Source organism: Neomonachus schauinslandi, chromosome 10 (genome assembly GCF_002201575.2).
Source record: "Neomonachus schauinslandi chromosome 10, ASM220157v2, whole genome shotgun sequence".
Classification (NCBI taxonomy): domain Eukaryota; kingdom Metazoa; phylum Chordata; class Mammalia; order Carnivora; family Phocidae; genus Neomonachus; species Neomonachus schauinslandi.
This window is the reverse complement of record NC_058412.1, coordinates 114,153,643-114,171,878: the sequence shown is the minus strand read 5'-3', so window position 1 is coordinate 114,171,878 and position 18,236 is coordinate 114,153,643. Positions and strand designations below refer to the sequence as shown.

Genomic DNA, 18,236 nt, shown 5'->3' with positions numbered 1-18,236 from the left:
CTCTGCTTATTTTTGGCTCAGTGCTACTTGTTCATGTTATGCTACTGAAACCTGCCAAAGTCCTGTTTCACGAATTATGAGGCTGTCCTCAGGGTTCAGCTGTGATGGGGACTCAGCTGACTGAGGCTTCATCCCACTGTCCATAAAGTTAAACCTCTGACAGCAGCCTTCCTGACAGAGTCTAAGTTAGGCCAAGTTAAAAGAATTAACTATAGAGACATTCAAAAGTGCACTAATCACATATCAATGGAGCAGTATGAAATTAAATAGTCATGGGAAAAAGAAGGAAAAGCCTGTTAAAATTTTCTGGAGTGAACAGAATATCCAATTCAGGACAATGTAAAGAATGGAAAGGACTACTCCAAAGTGTCAGAGAAATGGTAATTTGAAGACTTTTAATTCATACAGAGAATACATTTCTGTGGTTACTAGAAATGTATTGCTAGTAAATGTATTACTCCCTTCTTTTTAGCCAGTACCACAGCTCTCCCTCCCTAATGAAAATGTAATTTAGAGGATGTTTCATTGACCTCTTTCTTTGGGTGTAAAGTACTCTAGTTATAACTTGAATTCCTTAGCAATAATTAAATATAACTGAAGTTGTTGGATTATGATAGATGCAATTTACATATAGGAACATACAAAAATTGTCAACGATGGCCTTTGATGAATTTAGCTAAATTAATTCCAATTCTAGATTAACTTTTATAAAACCACCATGGAGGAAGTACAGTGTTAATATTGTTTGTAAAGTTTAGTATTTGCAATTAAAACAATAAAACTTCCAAATGAAGAGAGTTATAGGGCCATTTGCAGGCTGGGACCAACTTCTCCCTAAATTCAAAGTAACAAAACTGCTTTGTAGAGCGATGCAAGAGTCTTGCATCACTTTCCAAGGATAACAGCAAAATGATGCATGGATTCATGCTCTGGAAGGAAAAACAACAGTCAGGCCAGGCTGAAATGAGAGGGAGAGCACAAGCCAGAAGTTTGCTCACATCCCCAGAAGCTGGGCTAAGTTTGCACTTTTAACAAATACCTCTCACCACGAGGCTTAAGATCTTACATATTTCATGTACCAAGGGACTTCCCTGCGTATCTGCAGAAATCTCTAAAAGAAAAAAATCTACTCCCAAGTGAGACTTTTGACACACATATACAAAACTGTTGTTAAGGTAACAATCTAGTGGAGTAAGACAAGGCAGATTTCATTGCTGTGTTAAATCTCATGTTAAGCAAGGTTTGATTAGTCATTTGCAGATCTGATTTCTGGAAACACTGAGAAGAAATCCAGAATCACTGGGAGATAAATCTCAATGATAACATTAATTTACTTACACTCAACTCTCTAAACAGTCACAGCCCAATTTTACAACAAGATGTGCAATAAGCAGAGAAGGAAAAGGACAGACATTGCAAATAAGTTCTTGTCCTTTGGTGGCACAAGTTCTTGGAAGTTACTCTTGTCCAAATCCTTCTGTTTCTTCAATGGCAAATAACAGCTTTTCTTTCAGTTGCTCATAGCTCTTGTACGGTGGCAGGTCCAGGCGGTTAAAACTAAAAGTAAGAATTGTTAGCTTGAGAAAAGGAAATATACAAAGAATCATATGAGCAGTCCAGTATATAACAACATTGGTTTTAAAGTCAGGCAAAATTGAGTTCAAATCCCAGCTCTGTCACTGGGCCTTTGAACAAGTGCTTTTACCTTTCTCAATTTTGGTTTCTTCTTTGGTAACATGGGAATAACAGTATTTATCTTTCAGGGTAGAGTGAAGAACTAACAAGTGTATATAGAACACAGGGCCAAGAGTTACTCCCCTCATACTCTCCCATTCACCCTAATCTAGATTAGTGGTCAGCAAACTTTTTCTGTGAAGGGCTAGATAGTAAATATAGGCTTTGTAGGCCACAGGTCTCTTATCAAAAGGTTTTTAGTACAGATCTTCCTTGACTTACGACGGGGTTACATGTGGATAAACCTATGATAAGTTAAAAATATCATTAAGTCAAAAATGCATTTTAATACATCTAACCTGCCAAACATCATAGCTTAGCCTAGTCTACTTTAAATGTGTTAAGAACAGCTTCATTAGCCTACAGTTGGGCACAATCACTGAACTCTAAACCTATTTTATAATGAATTGTTGAATATCATGTGATTTATTGAATACTGTACTGAAAGTGAAAAGCAGAATGGTTGTATGCATATAGACTGGTTTAAATATACTGGTAGTTTACCCTGATGATTGCTGGCTGATTGGGAGCTGCAGATCACTGCCACTGCCCAGCATCATGAGAGAGTATCACACATATTGCTAGTCCAAGAAAAGATCAAATTCAAAATTCAAATTACAGTTTCTACTGAATGTATATTACTTTCGCACCATCATAAAGTCAAGAAATCTTAAGTCAAACCATCTTAAGTCGGGGACTGTCTGTGTACTACTTAAACAATTTTCTGCTTTAATATCTGATATTCTATTCCTCCTGAATTTCTCTGTCCTATTCTTGGCTGTGAGGTTTTAAAGGGCATCTTCTAATTTGGGGCCATATTATCATCACCTTTATAAGGTAGTGAGTTTGCCATAAGGCTCTGGCCCCTCTGCTGTATTTTAAGGATAAGACCTAGGCATATGTTTGACATCAGAAGAAATAATGCTATCCACAAAGGGAAAATAAATCTACAATCATAACTTTTGTTATTTCTTGCAAATGAAAACCTGGAACTTAACAAAGTAATGAGGCTGGGTTTTGTGTGTGACTGAGATAAACTGTTCACAGGAGTGTAATGGTTCAATCTGTTCCAAGTTTGAAAAAATCAAATCAAAAATGTATTTGTACATGTGTACAAGGTGAATGTACAAAAATCAACTGTATTTCTGTACACTAGCAATGAATAATCTTAACAATTTGAAATGAAATTAAGAAAACAATTCCATTTATAATAGCTTCAAAAAGAATAAAGTACTTCCCCCAAACTGATCTACACATTCAAAGCAATTTGTATCAAAATCCCAGTTGACCTCTTTGTAGAAATGGACAAGCTGATCCTAAAATTCATATGGAAATCCAAAGGACTTAGAATAGCCAAAACAATCTTGAAAAAGTTGGGAGAATTCATACCTCCTAATTTCAAAACTCATTACAAAGCTATAGTAATCAAGACAGTGTGGTACTACCATTAAGGAAAGGCAAATATATCAATGGAATAGAACTGGGAATCCCGAAATAAACCCATGTATTTATGGTCAACTGATTTTCAACAAATGTGCCAATGTTATATTTTAAAAACCATGTGTATGTATATGAATGAAAATATAAAGGAACAGACACTAAAACACGTATAAAGGGCAGATGGGAGAAATAAAGGAATATCCAGCAAGGTTACTGAAATGTCTCACAAAATAAAGTTCAAATATTGTTGATGTTAGGTGGGATTCCAACATACTGTCTTTGAATTAAAATTAGGGTTGTTTTTAGTTCTGTACATTTTTGGAAATGTGGTTAAGTTACATTTATAATGAGAAAATATTTCTGTTCTCCCAAAAGCTGTGAAAGCTTGATTTCTTCTGCTTTCAGAGAAAAGTTAAAAGTTTTCCTAGTATCACATTAAAAAAAATTCAGGAGTAGGAAAAGGGACTGATCACAAATGGGCATAAGGGATCATTCTGGAGTGACAGAAATAATCTAAAATTGGTTGATGGTTACTACTCTGTAAATCTACTAAATTTCACTGAAATTAAATGAGTAACCTTATGATCTTTAGTAGTTTTACTGTACATAAATTATGCCTCGATAAAGCTATTTGGAATTCAATACCATGGGGAAATACTTCATTTCTAATTTCCAACAGGCTTTAATATCTACAGGGTAACTGGAAAAAGGCTATTTTCTCTACTCTTTCTGATTTTACTTACCATGTATGACTTCTGGGTAACCAATTTTCTTTTCCAACTTTTTCAATGCAGAATTTTTGTGGTCCATTGCTCCCTAAAACAGTGAAATCATCAACAGTTTGATACTCAGTGCTTCTCAAATTGTGACCCCCTCAGTCGAGCAGCAGCAGCATCACCTGGGAACTTTTAAGAACCACAAATCTGGGGCTCCTGGGTGTCTCAGTCAGTTGAGCATCCAACTCTTGATTTCAGCTTAGGTCATGATCTCAGGGTTGTGAAATCAAGCCCTGCATCAGGCTCCGTGCTCAGCTTGGAGTCTGCTTGGGTTTCTCTCTCTCCCTCTCCCTCTGCCCATCTCTCCACTTGTGCACGCTCTCTCTCTAAAATAAATACAATCTTTAAAAGGAAAAAAAAAACCAAACACAAATCCATAGGCCCTACCCAAAGCCTACTGAACTGAATCAGTAGTTTGTGTCTGAACAGGCTTCCAAGTGATTCTGATGAATACTAAAGTTTGAGAACCATTTTGTTAATGTATGCCCAAGAGATGAAAATGCAGTTTTATCTGGCACTCCTTTGCCAGAGTAAGAGAATGCTATAACTAGTATACCTAATAAAATACCAGAAAGCTTAATTTTAGTTTAAACACAAGAGGAAAACTACAATCCACTGTCTTATATAATAAAACTTTATTTAAATATAACCTAGCGAATTCAATATTAACAATGCTTGTGCTTACAGGTCCTGCAGAACCCTTATACACTTATACCCACTTCTTGTCCCTCCTCTCAGTTACCTTCTGTTACAGACAGAGTGAATGGTGATCCTGAAGCACTGGTTTTCTAAAAGGTCACTACCAATCCCTAGAAAGCATTTATTGGTAGTCACAATGACTGGTAGTGTTACTGGACCTTAGAAGGGGCCAGGCAAACTAAATGTTCTGCAATGTGTGAGACAGTCATACTCAAAGAATATTCTTATGTCCTTATGTCCCTCTTGACCAGTACAAATATACATTGGTAGTACTTTTGATTTAATAACATCAAAGTATTTGCACAAGCAGTTATGTGAAAAGTCCAGTAAGACAGGAAATGGTGATTATGAAAAAGGATAGTTAAAATTATTAAGCTCAAAATTATGTTAACTCACTCTGAACATTGTCTCTACTCAATACAGCATTTCTAACCACAAAGATGGAATGTTTTTTTGTTTGTTTGTTTTTTAAAGATTTTATTTATTTATTTGAGAGAGAGAGAATGAGAGAGAGCACATGAGAGGGGGGAGGGTCAGAGGGAGAAGCAGACTCCCTGCCGAGCAGGGAGCCCGATGCAGGACTCGATCCCGGGACTCCAGGATCATGACCTGAGCCGAAGGCAGTCGCTTAACCAACTGAGCCACCCAGGCGCCCAAAGATGGAATGTTTTAATAGTGCTAATTAATATATAACAGAAGAATCTGGATTACATTCAAAAGACATAGAATCAAATATTAAAAGAGAGAAATAGGAAATGATGGGATCTTAGTGAATTTCACCAATAAAGGCTATCTTACAAATATGTCATCTCATCCTAAATGCTTTCTAAAACTTTATGGAATGGTAAGACATCAAGTTGTATATATTATATATACTGAAATTATTTTTAGGTTGCCTGCTGTTTTTAATCTTATTCTGACATTGCCCCTAAACCACACAAGTTCTATGTGGACTCTTGCACCTATGTGCCTATTTTCAACTCATTTCAACTTTCAAATAATATGGTCTCTGAGGACTTTTTATGTATCAGAGCCTTGGCCTGTGGTGGAATTTCATCATAGACACCACCTCATTTTTCTCTACTTTGATCATCTGTAATTTATTTTGGCACGTCTATTATCCCTACTTCATTTCGATTATTTCCCTGTTTTTCTTTCTTCTTTTTTTTTTTAAGTAGGCTCCACACCCAGTATGGAGCCCAATGTGGGGCCTGAGCTCACAACCGTGAGATCAAGACCTGAGCCGAGATCAAGACCTGAGCCGAGATCAAGAGTTGGATGCTACACCGACTGAGCCACCCAGGTGTCCCTCCCTCTTTTTTTTTTTTTTAAGATTTTATTTATTTATTTGACAGAGACAGAGATAGCGAGAGCAGGAACACAAGCAGCGGGAGTGGGAGAGGGAGAGCAGGTTTCCCGCCGAGGAGGGAGCCCGATGTGGGACTCGATCCCAGGACCCTGGGATCATGACCTGAGCCGAAGGCAGACGCTTAATGACTGAGCCACCCAGGCGCCCTCCCTCTTTTTCTTAATCATATTTAATTAAGTCTATTATTTCTTGCCCTTTCTTTTAATTTATTTATTTTAAAGATTTTATTATTTATTTGACAGAGAGAGCACAAGCAGAGGGAGAGAGAGGGAGAAGCAGGCTCCCTGCTAAGCAAAGAGTCCGAGGTGTGACTCGATCCCAGGGCCCTGGGATCATGACCCGGGCCGAAGGCAGCCGCTTAACCGACTGAGCCACCCAGGCATCCCTATTTATTTTTTTTAAAGATTTTATTTATTTATTTGACAGAGAGAGACACAGCGAGAGAGGGAACACAAGCAGGGGGAGTGGGAGAGGGAGAAGCAGGCTTCCCGCGGAGCAGGGAGCCCGATGCGGGGCTCTATCCCAGGACCCTGAGATCATGACCCGAGCCGAAGGTAATGCTTAACAGTTGAGCCACCCAGGCGCCCCTCTTTTATTTTTTTTAAAAGATTTTATTTGTCAGAGAAAGCAAGTGGACAAGTAGGGGGAGCAGCAGAGAGAGGGAGAAGCAGGCGAGCAGGGAGCCTGACGCGGGGCTCGATCCCAGGACCGCGGGATTATGACCTGAGCCGAAGGCAGACACTTAACCAACTGAGCCACCCAGATGTCTCTATTTCTTGCTCTTTCTATCTGTTCTTTCATATTCTAGTGTTTCTTATACAGAAAGGTTTCTGATCTTATCTTAAACCCAAACCTTTTAAGTAGGAACAAGTATCTACTAACTAGTATCTTCTAACAGTTGTTCCCAAATATACACTGATTGAGATAAATATTTCATTATAAGTCACTTCTTAAAAATTTTAGTGCTAAGTTTATGTGTTTTTTTTTTGAGTTTGTAGGTACTTTTATTTCAGGTCTACCAATTTTATTCCAGAATATTGTAGAGGATATTATAAATATTTGTTATAGAAATGGGATGTTAGATCTGTCAAGGTTGAGAACCATCACATTACATTGTTATACACATCATTCTTGTAACTTCCTCCTCCTACACTGGGTGGAAGGTTAAACTAGATGGCCTCTAAAAGTCTGTGAACCACAATCTCCTCTCGGCCTTCCACAGGTATCCTCCTGTGTTATTTTAGATAGCTCCACCCAACCCAAATATTATTCCCAAGAGCAGACTTACTTCTCATCTCTTAAATGATCAGATCTCTAGTTTATACTGAAGCTTACACCAGTTTTTACTCATTTTGGTCATTACCTTACTTCCTGAACCACCAACATGGTTTTTCTTTTTCAAATTAAGAGAGCATTCTCAAAAGGTGCCCTCTCCAAAAACTTAGTGATAATAAACCTTCTCTGAGACCTCTCTGGTGCTGGATTAAAAATCTCCTTTCTATACTGCTTCTGAGAGACCAGAATATTTAGTTCTCCTCTCCTCTCTGGGCTCCAAATTCTTTAAGTCTGCCTCTAGGCTATTTGTCTCATCCCTAAATACAAGTGTTTCTAAGCATCAGCCCTCTACTCTTTGTATTCTATTTCTGCATAAGCCAACCTATTCTAATAGCTTCAAGTGTCACTGCTCTACTCTTACCTCTAAACTCCTATTTTGGCAACAGCTACTAAACTGCCCCTCTGGCTCCCTGGTTTTCTTCTGATTGTCTGGCAGTTGCCTTGAACTCAAGAGGTTCTAAGCCACTCGTTATCTTCCCTCAAAACCTCTAAACCATGTTCTTTACACTTTACAACTTCTCCATTTCTCTATTTTTCAAAACATGGTTTTATCCTTGGCATTCTTCCTTTATATCTCATCTTCTAATCAAGTCCTATTTCTACCTTTGAAAATTCTCTAGCATTTATCCCTTCTTTTCCATCCCTACCTCCATCTCCTAAGATCAGCTGCTCCAGTATTTTCTTCCTCTCTTCAGGGTTTCCCTTATCCTTTAATGCATGCTATACCTTGCTATCAAATCTTCCTAATATGCAGCTTCAGCAAGTTTTCCTCTCTTCAAAAGTTTCCACAGCTTCTAATACCCTCAAAGTAATGTCCAAAATTCTTCTGGTATCCAAAACTTTTAGTTTTAGTCACTGTATCCAAAACTGCCTACTTAGTTCTTCAGTTCTCTCTGCTTCAGCTGAAACAGGCTTAGGGATCATAACTTCTGTTCTCCTGTGGTACCTGGCGTAATGCTGGTGTTAAAGATTTAATTTACTTAATTTATTATCAGTCACAAAAGTATTTTCATGGTCATTCATTTCCAAACAACACACATTTTGATCGGTGACTACTATGTGACAAGCACTATGCTAGGCACCAGAAATAAAAAGATGAAAATATATGGATCTGTATCTCAAGGAGCTCCAGGTATAATAGAGGAGTGTTAAGCACATCATTAAAATATAACACAACCAACAGTGCCTGGCTCGTAGAAGACACTAAAATGTTTGCCAATTTACATATAGAATATTGCTATCCTATGAAGTTAAAATGTGGGATCCAGCCTTAGGGTTAAAAATTTCTACGGGGCGCCTGGGTGGCTCAGTTGGTTAAGCGACTGCCTTCGGCTCAGGTCATGATCCTGGAGTCCCGGGATCGAGTCCCGCATCGGGCTCCCTGCTCGGCACGGAGTCTGCTTCTCCCTCTGACCCTCCTCCCTCTCATGCTCTCTGTCTCTCATTTTCTCTCTCTCAAATAAATAAATAAAAAATCTTTAAAAAAAAGAAAATTTCTAGAGGTAAGGACTACAAAGTGAATTAATAGTTTATACAAATCCAGGTTAACTGTGACTGGTTGGGAAAATGTCTATTCTCTTTTATTTCTGATAAGTTTTATACACGCTGATTTGATATAACCATGTGATAAACAATTTTCTGTACAGGAAAAGTGATCCTGTATACATACCCATGAGGTCAGCAAATCCTCCAACTGGCAATCGGCAGGTTCCAGTAACAAACTGCAGAAGTCTCATTCTCTTTTCATTATCAATTTCTTTAACAAACTGTTAAAAAAACAGCACAAAGATAGATATAGATATAGATATAGATATATATATATATATATATATATATATATATATATATATATGTGGTCCTATGTTACGTTTAGCATAAACAAGAATGAAAAACGATCATTTCAAATGAACTCCCAGTGTTAGATGCACTAGATAATGACTATACCCCACCACTGTGGATGGAGGAGCTTCTCCATGTTTGTCAAAGCCCTGCCAACCTTCCCCTATATAAATCTTAGGACCACATCCTTTCAGGGAGATAGAAAGAGAAGGGTGCCCTCTGCCTAAGAGCTCCCTACTCACAAAGTCTCAAGATTAGCTCTTTTAGAGCAGCCCCTTATTTTACCTCCCAGATATGGTTGTCCTATAGGATACTGACGTGGTTACATGGGACACAGAGCTTAAGTCAGTATGGACTTTTTGGTTTTATGAACAAATGAGATCAAGCTCATAGAACTCTGATCCAGATATATCCCAATAACCTCCTTCTCTCAACATTCTCTAGGTTTTGGTGTAGCTATACACTATCAGAATCAGGTGGCTTTCAACTCCTGCAACTCTGGTTCAAAACATTAGGTTTATGGAAGATGCTTTCTAGCCTGTAGCACAAGTATTTTGACTCAGCCAAATATTTTTTTGTGAATAATTTTTATCCTATTGTACTACTGTCAAGTATTTTAAAAGGCTAATCCTGTTTGCTATAGAAGCTCAGTTTATTTGGGTTTCTTATTAATTTCTTTACATAAGTAACAGACATTTAAAAAATTTTTATTTTTACAGTGGTAAAATACATATAACATAAAATTTACCATTTTAAGCACACAATTCAATGGCATTAAGTATGTTCACAGTACTGTATTAACTATTACCACTATTTCCAGAATTTTATCATCCTGAACAAAAACTCTGAATTCATGAAACTTATTTCCTCATCCCCAACAGCCCGTGTTAGCCTCTATTCTACTTTGTCTCTATGAATTTGCCTCTTCTAGATACCTCATATAAATGGAATCATGGAATCATACAACGTTTATACCTTTGTGACTGGCTTATTTCACTCAGCATAATATTCTTAAGGTTCACCCCTGTTGTAGCCTATCAGAATTTCCTTTCTCCTGAGGGTTGCTGGAGTGCAGGGGGGTGGGAGGGATGGGGTGGCTGGGTGATGGACACTGGGGAGGGTATGAGTTGTGGGGAGCGCATATTGTATATTGTGAAGTATATTGTGAAGACTGATGAATCACAGACCTGTACCCCTGAAACAAATAATACATTATATGTTAATAATAATAAAAGAATTTCCTTTCTCTTTAAGGCTGGATAATATTCCATTGTATGTGTATACCACCTTTTGTTTATCCATTCATCTGTTGATGGACACTTAAGTTGCTTCTACCTTTTGGCTACTGTGAATAACGCTGTTATGAATATAAGTACACAATATGTGTTTGAGTGCTTGCTTTCACTTCTTTTGGGTATACCTAGGAGAACTGCTGGATATGTTAATTTATGTTTAGCTTTTTGAGGAGCCATCAAATTGTTTTCCACAGTTGTGCACCACTTTACATTCCCACCAGCAATGCAGGAGAGTTCCAATTTCTCTACATCCTCAACAAGGATGATTATTTTCTGTTTCTTGATAATAGCCATGACAGTAATGGATATGATATGGTATCTCATTGTGGTTTTGACTTGCACTTCCCTAATGATTAGTGATTTGAGCATCTTCTCTTGTGCTTATAGCAGGTATTTTTTGAAGACACACCATTATGATTCCAAACCAGGTTGCTCCCTTAAGTTTTGCCTTCTAAACATTATATAATTCTTAATGAGGTATGAATGATGAAAACCATACTTGAGACAGTTCCATAAAGTTCCAAAAGTATTTAGATCAAATGCAGGGGAATCATCATCTGAAGTTGTCTTATACCCTCGGCAAAGGTGCAAGGTGTGTGTTGCTTACTCAGCAATAATTTTTTAAAAATACTGTTATAATCTTTTTTTTTTTTTAATTTTAATTCCAGTATAATTCATGTACAGTATTATATTAGTTTCAGGGGTACAATAGTGATTCAACAATTCTATACATTACTCAGTGCTCATCATGATGAGTGTACTCTTAAGCCCCTTCACCTATTTCACCCATCCCTCCACCCACCTCCCCTCTGGTAACCATCGGTTTGTTCTCTCTAGTTAAGAGTCTGTTTTTTAGTTTGTCTTTTTTTTTTTTTTTTAAGATTTTATTTATTTATTTGACAGAGAGAGACACAGCGAGAGAGGGAACACAAGCAGGGGGAGTGGGAGAGGGAGAAGCAGGCTCCCCGCAGAGCAGGGAGCCCGATACTGGGCTCAATCCCAGGAACCTGGGACCATGACCCAAGCCGAAGGCAGATGCTTAACGACTGAGCCACCCAGGCGCCCCTGTTTCTTAAATTCCACATGAGTGAAATCATATGGTATTTGTCTTTTTCTGGCTGACTTATTTCACTTAGTATTACACCCTCTAGATCCATTCATGATATTGCAAATGGCAAGAGTCCAGTCCTTTTTTCCCCTTAAGATTTCATTCTTTTTTATGGCTGAGTAATATTCCAGTGATATACACCCACACACACATTTATATATATATATACATACACACATAGACCACATCTTGATCCATTCATCTATCAATGGACAGTTGGGCTGTTTCCATAACTTAGCAATTGTATAATCTGTTCATTTATTATAATACATAGGATGGAATAAGGGGCCTGAATATACTGGTACATTTTGTTCTGTGACTTTCTTCCATATGTGATAAGCAATTTCTAAAAAATTATGATGTTCTGCCAATAGAAATAAACAGACAAACCTGCCAAAACCACATGATTTGTTTGCTTGTCCTAGTGTAATGACGGTAGATGGCATGTCTTTGCCAGTCATTCAAATCAATCTCTTGCATTCCACATAAAAGGACCTTTGGAGATTTAAAAAAAAAAAAAAAAAAGATGGTTTCTTTACAGCCTGTATAAAACTGCTAGACATAGAGAAGAAAGACTAATATTCAACAACTTTCAAAAAACAAATTAATCAGAGGCGTAGGCTTATAAGCTGTGCATCAAGAATTGTCTACATTACTTACGAAGGTTGAGTTTCCATGGATAGTGTCATATATACACATATTCAAAAAGAAATAACACATATTCAGGTAAGTAAGTCATTCATTGTAGAGAGGTTCTGATAGTAATTCTTTTTTGGGGGGGTAAGACTTTTATATATTTGATAAATTATGGACTTTTTAAACCACTAGGGATACTTCAAAACATCCTGCTAGCATAAAAATACTATTGCTACTGGAAAGATGAGAAAGTGAGCTGAAAGCAGACACCTGAAGGCATTATTTACCAGCATGCTGCAGAGGAAATAAGAAAAACTCATTACCTCTAATTCCTTTGCATCAAAGTATTGCAAATACTGCTGGGGAAGAATTTCATTAAAGCCCTCAAAGAAAGCTTGTGTCTGTTCTTCAACACCTCGAGACAACCTCCATTCAGCTACCATTCTGGTAAATAAATATTAAAAAAGCTATCAGGAAGTTTAGATTTTACTTTTAAATTCTGAGTATAAAAATAATTTTTAAAAACTTTATTATGAAAAACTTCAAATATTTATAAAAGTAGGATATAATGAGTCCTGTGTATATCCCAGCTTCAACCCAACACCAATCTTACTTCATTATGCCCCTACCCATACCTAGAAATCATATACTATCATTTTAAACATAAATAATTCAGCATGTATCTCTGTAAGATAAAGTCTCATTTTGAAAACAATCACAATTCTATTAACACACAAAAAAGTAAACAATTCCTTTACAGCCAAGTATTCAGTGCTCAAATTCTGATTGACTCAATTTAACATACTGCTTCAATCAGCATCTAAAAAGGGGTCATACACTGTAAAAGTCTTCTTAGGCTTTTAACTTATAGATACCCCCTTGCAATTTTTTTTTTGAAAGAAAATACTTTTTTTGAAGATTATTTGAGAGAGAGAGCACGCGCGTGCACGCGAGAGCAACAGAGTGTGTGGTGGGGGGAGGTACTGAAGGTGAGGGAGAGAGAATCTCCAGCAGACTCCCTGCTGAGCAAGAAGCCTGCAGCGGGGCTGGATCCCACCATCCTAAGATCATGACTGAGCCACCCAGGCGCCCCTTGAATGAAAATACTTTTAATGAAAATTCTCTACTAAATATTCTAGATTTCAACTTTGACTTTTAAAAAAGATTTTATTTATTTGAGAGATTGAGAGAGATAGAGAGAGAGTACAAACGGGGAGAAGCAGAGGGAGAGGGAGAAGCAGACTCCCCACTGAGCAGGGAGCCCAATGCAGGGCTTGATCCCAAGACCCCAGGATCATGACCTGAGCCAAAAGCAGACGTTTAATGGACTGAGCCACCCAGGCGCCCCTTGAGATTCTTTTCAGTGACTTGATATTACATGGCACAGTGGTTACAGAACTGGTATTGAAAAGAGTGATCTAGCACTATTTCTACTTTTAAAATTCTCACTTTTGGAGAAAAAGTGAAAGTTCTATATAACGAAAATTCTTTTCTATCCCTTTATTATCTTCAAATTGTGGTTAAACTGAAAATATACCAAGAAAGGTGTATAAAACATATCAGTACCCATTAGATTAATTCTTTGTAAAATTTAGTTTGAGTTAACATGCAGGATAGTCTCTCTACCCTGCTGCCTCCACAAGAATCTGTTATACCTTCTCATTCGTCTGCTGCCAGACTTGTTAAAAGAAATTTAGATTGTCTACTGAATATGGTCATTAATTTCTTGTAATGTGGCTTCTTTATCTACCACTTGGATGTAGTTCTAACTGTTCTCTTAAGGGTTATTATAACTTATTAGCCTCCAAATTTTCTAAAGATTCCTCATTTTCCTTGGCCTCTGAAATGCAGGACATGGCAGAATGGGGTATCAACTCTGAGCTGCCTGACAGCACCACTACGCTTCCTTGTGACTTGTGCTTTCCAGCCTTCCTATCTCTGCTTATAACTTTTTTTTTTTTTTTTTTTTTTTTAAAGATTTATTTATTTATTTATTTGACAGAGAGAGAGATAGCAAGAGCAGGAACACAAGCAGGGGGAGTGGGAGAGGGAGAAGCAGGCTTCCTGCCGAGCAGGGAGCCCGATGTGGGACTCGATCCCAGGACCCTGGGATCATGACCTGAGCCGAAGGCAGACGCTTAACGACTGAGCCACCCAGGCGCCCTCTGCTTATAACTTTTGTTCTCATTTCTGCACAACTGAATTCTCCCCAACCTTCAAAGCTTATATTAACTATCATCAGTTACTTGCTCCATGATTACAACTAGAAGAAGAAATGTCTCCCTCCCTTGACTTCCCATAGCACTTTCCTTGTTCCTCTATCAACACACTTGTTAAGGTAGAAAACGATCATGTCCTTGTTATATACGATCAGTTCTCATGATTAGTAAAAAGGCAAACATTATCTTTTGAAATACTGTCCACTAGTATTACTAGGCAATTATCAATGTGCGGTAGCCCAACAGAAAGGCTAAAGTATGTTAAAAGGAGCATTCTCTCTCACCTGATATATTCCTCTTTATTTTCTTCTGTCACAAGAATATTTCCACCATTAGGTTTCAAATCATGACTCTTGATTTCACCTAAAATTTCTTTATCGACAGAGAAGTACATTTCCAAACCACATTCCTCAATATTGTTTTCTCTGCACAAATGAAATTAACACTATTTGTTATACTAATTCAATCATATAAAAAGTATTTAAAGGATTATGTTCTTCAATAATTACTATAAAACTATAGCATCAAAATATTAAGAAAACTGGAGAGATTATACTCTGAAGTCATATTTTTGCCTAAGATATTGGGTGTATTCTGTAAAATCTATTGTATTAAAAAAACAAAACAAGTTTAGTATTTAAATTCAATAAACCAACTGCATGCTTACAGTTTGGATAAGCTACCAACACCATAATGAAAGCATATAAGACTATATTTTGATAAATTAAATGGAAAGAAACTTACTTAACCCAGATGAGAGAATTGTAAAATTCTGGATCAATAGATTCTAAATCCTTGAGTCCAACTGGTTTGTTCAATATACGCTTATAGAATGGCAAAGAAAAACCTGTGTCTATGAATTTCCCATGGAACAGAGCCTATATGAGAAGAAAATACCATTTATGATAATATTATAATAGAATATTAGATGAATTCTTCCCTGAAAGCTCCCCTGTCATCTATTATGGCACATTTTTGGGAAAAGGGCAAAGATAACAAACCAATCTTAAAAAATTTCTTAGTGATGAGAAATTTCAAATGAGAAGGTTAAAGAAACAATGCTTTAGTATTGCTGAGTTAGCAAAGTAAACACAGTTCTCCACCTGTACTTACCATGGCAATAAACCTGCCAATAAAACGAAAATATTTCAGGTGATCTGGATTGATGTAAGAAGCAGGATTAATCTGCAAGCAGTAGTTATCCTTCCCTGCATATTCAAACAGGCAATACATTGGGTTCAACACCTCGTGTGACAAAAGAAAGAACCACTCTCTGAAATCAAAAGAAAATTTAGGGTGAAAAAAACCATGCCAACAAATCAAAGAGCAGTGCTACAAAGTTCTCAGGGATCTACACTCCTCAGCTGGTGAGAGTTTTCTAATCCCATGTTGATTTTGAACTGCTTCTGTTCAAATAGACATCTAGTTTACAGAGATGGTATTTACACACTGCATATTATATTTCAAAGAATCTAAGACATCATCGACTTAAAGACACCATTATTTGATGAGCCACTAAAAATTTTTCTAATTGTGATACATATCCCAATGTCAGAGACGTTAAAATGTTAGTCTTAGAATCAATGAAATACTATACAGAGGCCAAGTTTAAAATTCACTATTAACCCATGTAGTTAGAGCAGCTGAAAGAAGTCTAATATTACCCCATCTGTTACTAAACCTCACGGTAATCCTCATCAAATGACACTGCTCTCTAAATTTTAGGTAAATATGAAAAAACTTCCAATTTCACGAAGACAATAAAACACTTAATTGAAGTCACTCATTCATTAGAAAAAATGCTCTGAGGAGCTCTAATTCAACTGTTGTGAAAATACCAACCAATATTAACATAAGATTATAGTTACTATATAACATGGGTGGCCTGGTAGGTAGAATGGATCTGGGGCAATACAGATGATACTAGCTTGTGTCTGAGATTTCTTTTCGTGAGTTCATGGCCTCTGGTGGTAATGCTACTTATACTTTAATACTATTTGATTTTCTAATTAAGAATAAATGATTGCCCTCCTCCTGAATTACCTTTAACTTATACAAAATTCAATGTTTCTATTCATATTTATTATTTACCAGTGGTTATTTCATACATTTTGAAATGTGAATTTTAATACATAACATAAATAAGAACTACTAAAATGTAGCCATCATTTAGTGAGCACACAAAAATGGAGGGTCTGAACTAGGTCACTAATAAACACTATTTCTATTCTTCACAATAATCCTAGAAAACTAGATGTGACTATTCTTTTTTTTACAGATGAAAGATATTTGCCCCAGGTTGTACTGATGAGTGCAGAAAAAGGATTCAAATCCAATCTTGACTCCAAAGTCCTTGCTTTCCACACTACCACTGCTATGCAAGTATTTAACCTGATGTGCTATATTGTTATGGAATAAGCAAAGGAATTTCTTGAGTTTGTCTTCTAGGATTTGATTAGAAGCTCCAATATTAAGAAAGCAGAATTTAACATTTTAACTCCTATTTTACACATCCCTCTGTATTCTTAAAACAGCTGTATTAATCTCAGTTGGGAACTGAGTGGCTATTATCTGTATCAGTAATCTGTGATGGGGAAAATAACCTGATCACTATAGGGCCTTGTATGCTCGCTCTGTGGAACAAAAAAAGAGGTGGTAGACTGAACACTGGCTTCTGGTTTGATGATACAAAGCTTGCATCCAGGCTCTACATCTTAGTTATGTGCTGTAGGTTAGTCTCTGAACCTCATTACCTATAAAATTCTATCTCACAGGGTTATCCTGAGGATTAAAATGAGTAATGTGGGGGAAATCAACTAGCAGTCCTTTAGAAAGTGCTGAATTAGTGTTTGCTGAACTTCGGTAGCTGCAGAATAAAGGTACAATAATTTGCTACATTCATTTTCCTGAAATAGAAGATTGAGAAAATACTTGCAAGCAAAGTGAATGATACCTTTGGAAGAAAGGAACTAAGTTCTGAGTATTCATATTATCACTACCTTGCTACACCTCCATAATCTAAACCTTCTTCTCCTGGAAAAATCACCCACAAACGTCTTCGCAGATCTTGGGGATTGAAGCTCATTATCTACAAAATAATAAAAGGATTGGTAAAAGCAGTTGTTGAAACATCATTGTACCACTTCCAGGTCTGAGATATTCTTCCTTATAGGTAACTTGAGTTTCCCATGACATAGAATGGTGTTTGTGGTCTAGTCAACACCATACATACAGAAAATACATTAAAGTTTTATAATATTTTATAGATATTATACACATCTATATATTTTTTTTTCTTAAAGATTTTATTTATTGATTTGACAGAGAGAGACATAGCGAGAGAGGGAACACAAGCAGGGGGAGTAGGAGAGGGAGAAGCAGGCTTCCCCGCGGTGCAGGGAGCCCGATGTGGGGCTCGATCCCAGAATCCTGGGATCATGACCTGAGCCGAAGGCAGACGCTTAACGACTGAGCCACCCAGACGCCCCTACACATCTATATTTTAATATACCTTATAGATACATAATTTTCTTTTAAATAATCCTACTTTTGACTTATCAAGTTGCTTCTGTCACTTGCTTAGAGCAGAGTAACTGTGGGCATGGTCCTTTGTCAGGTCATTTGGCTGGTGAAGGGCTTGGTTTGGTTATGTTTGGGTTTGTTTTACAGCCAAAAGTACACATAACAGTGTTTGGCTAACCTGGAAATGAAAACCAGTGGCTGCAGAAAGAATAGTTAATTTTGGAAACTCATTCTCAGTGGAAACCTATAAATAAATACCTGGAA

General features: G+C 37.1%; 1 protein-coding gene across 3 annotated transcripts in view; it reads right to left on the bottom strand.

Annotated features, from left to right (window-relative positions):
- Positions 1 to 381: 381 nt before the first annotated feature.
- The window catches only part of ITCH (itchy E3 ubiquitin protein ligase), a 121,439-nt gene continuing 103,584 nt past the window's right edge, over positions 382 to 18,236 (bottom strand). For all 3 annotated transcript variants that reach the window (XM_021689029.1, XM_021689031.1, XM_021689030.1), the window contains 9 exons: positions 17,450 to 17,538; positions 15,564 to 15,723; positions 15,195 to 15,328; positions 14,735 to 14,875; positions 12,555 to 12,675; positions 11,986 to 12,090; positions 9,023 to 9,119; positions 3,918 to 3,990; positions 382 to 1,557 (listed from right to left, as the gene is read on the bottom strand). In XM_021689029.1, the coding sequence (XP_021544704.1) occupies positions 1,458 to 1,557; positions 3,918 to 3,990; positions 9,023 to 9,119; positions 11,986 to 12,090; positions 12,555 to 12,675; positions 14,735 to 14,875; positions 15,195 to 15,328; positions 15,564 to 15,723; positions 17,450 to 17,538 (1,020 nt within the window). In that variant the 3' untranslated portion in view covers positions 382 to 1,457. The remainder of the gene's footprint in view (positions 1,558 to 3,917; positions 3,991 to 9,022; positions 9,120 to 11,985; positions 12,091 to 12,554; positions 12,676 to 14,734; positions 14,876 to 15,194; positions 15,329 to 15,563; positions 15,724 to 17,449; positions 17,539 to 18,236) is intronic.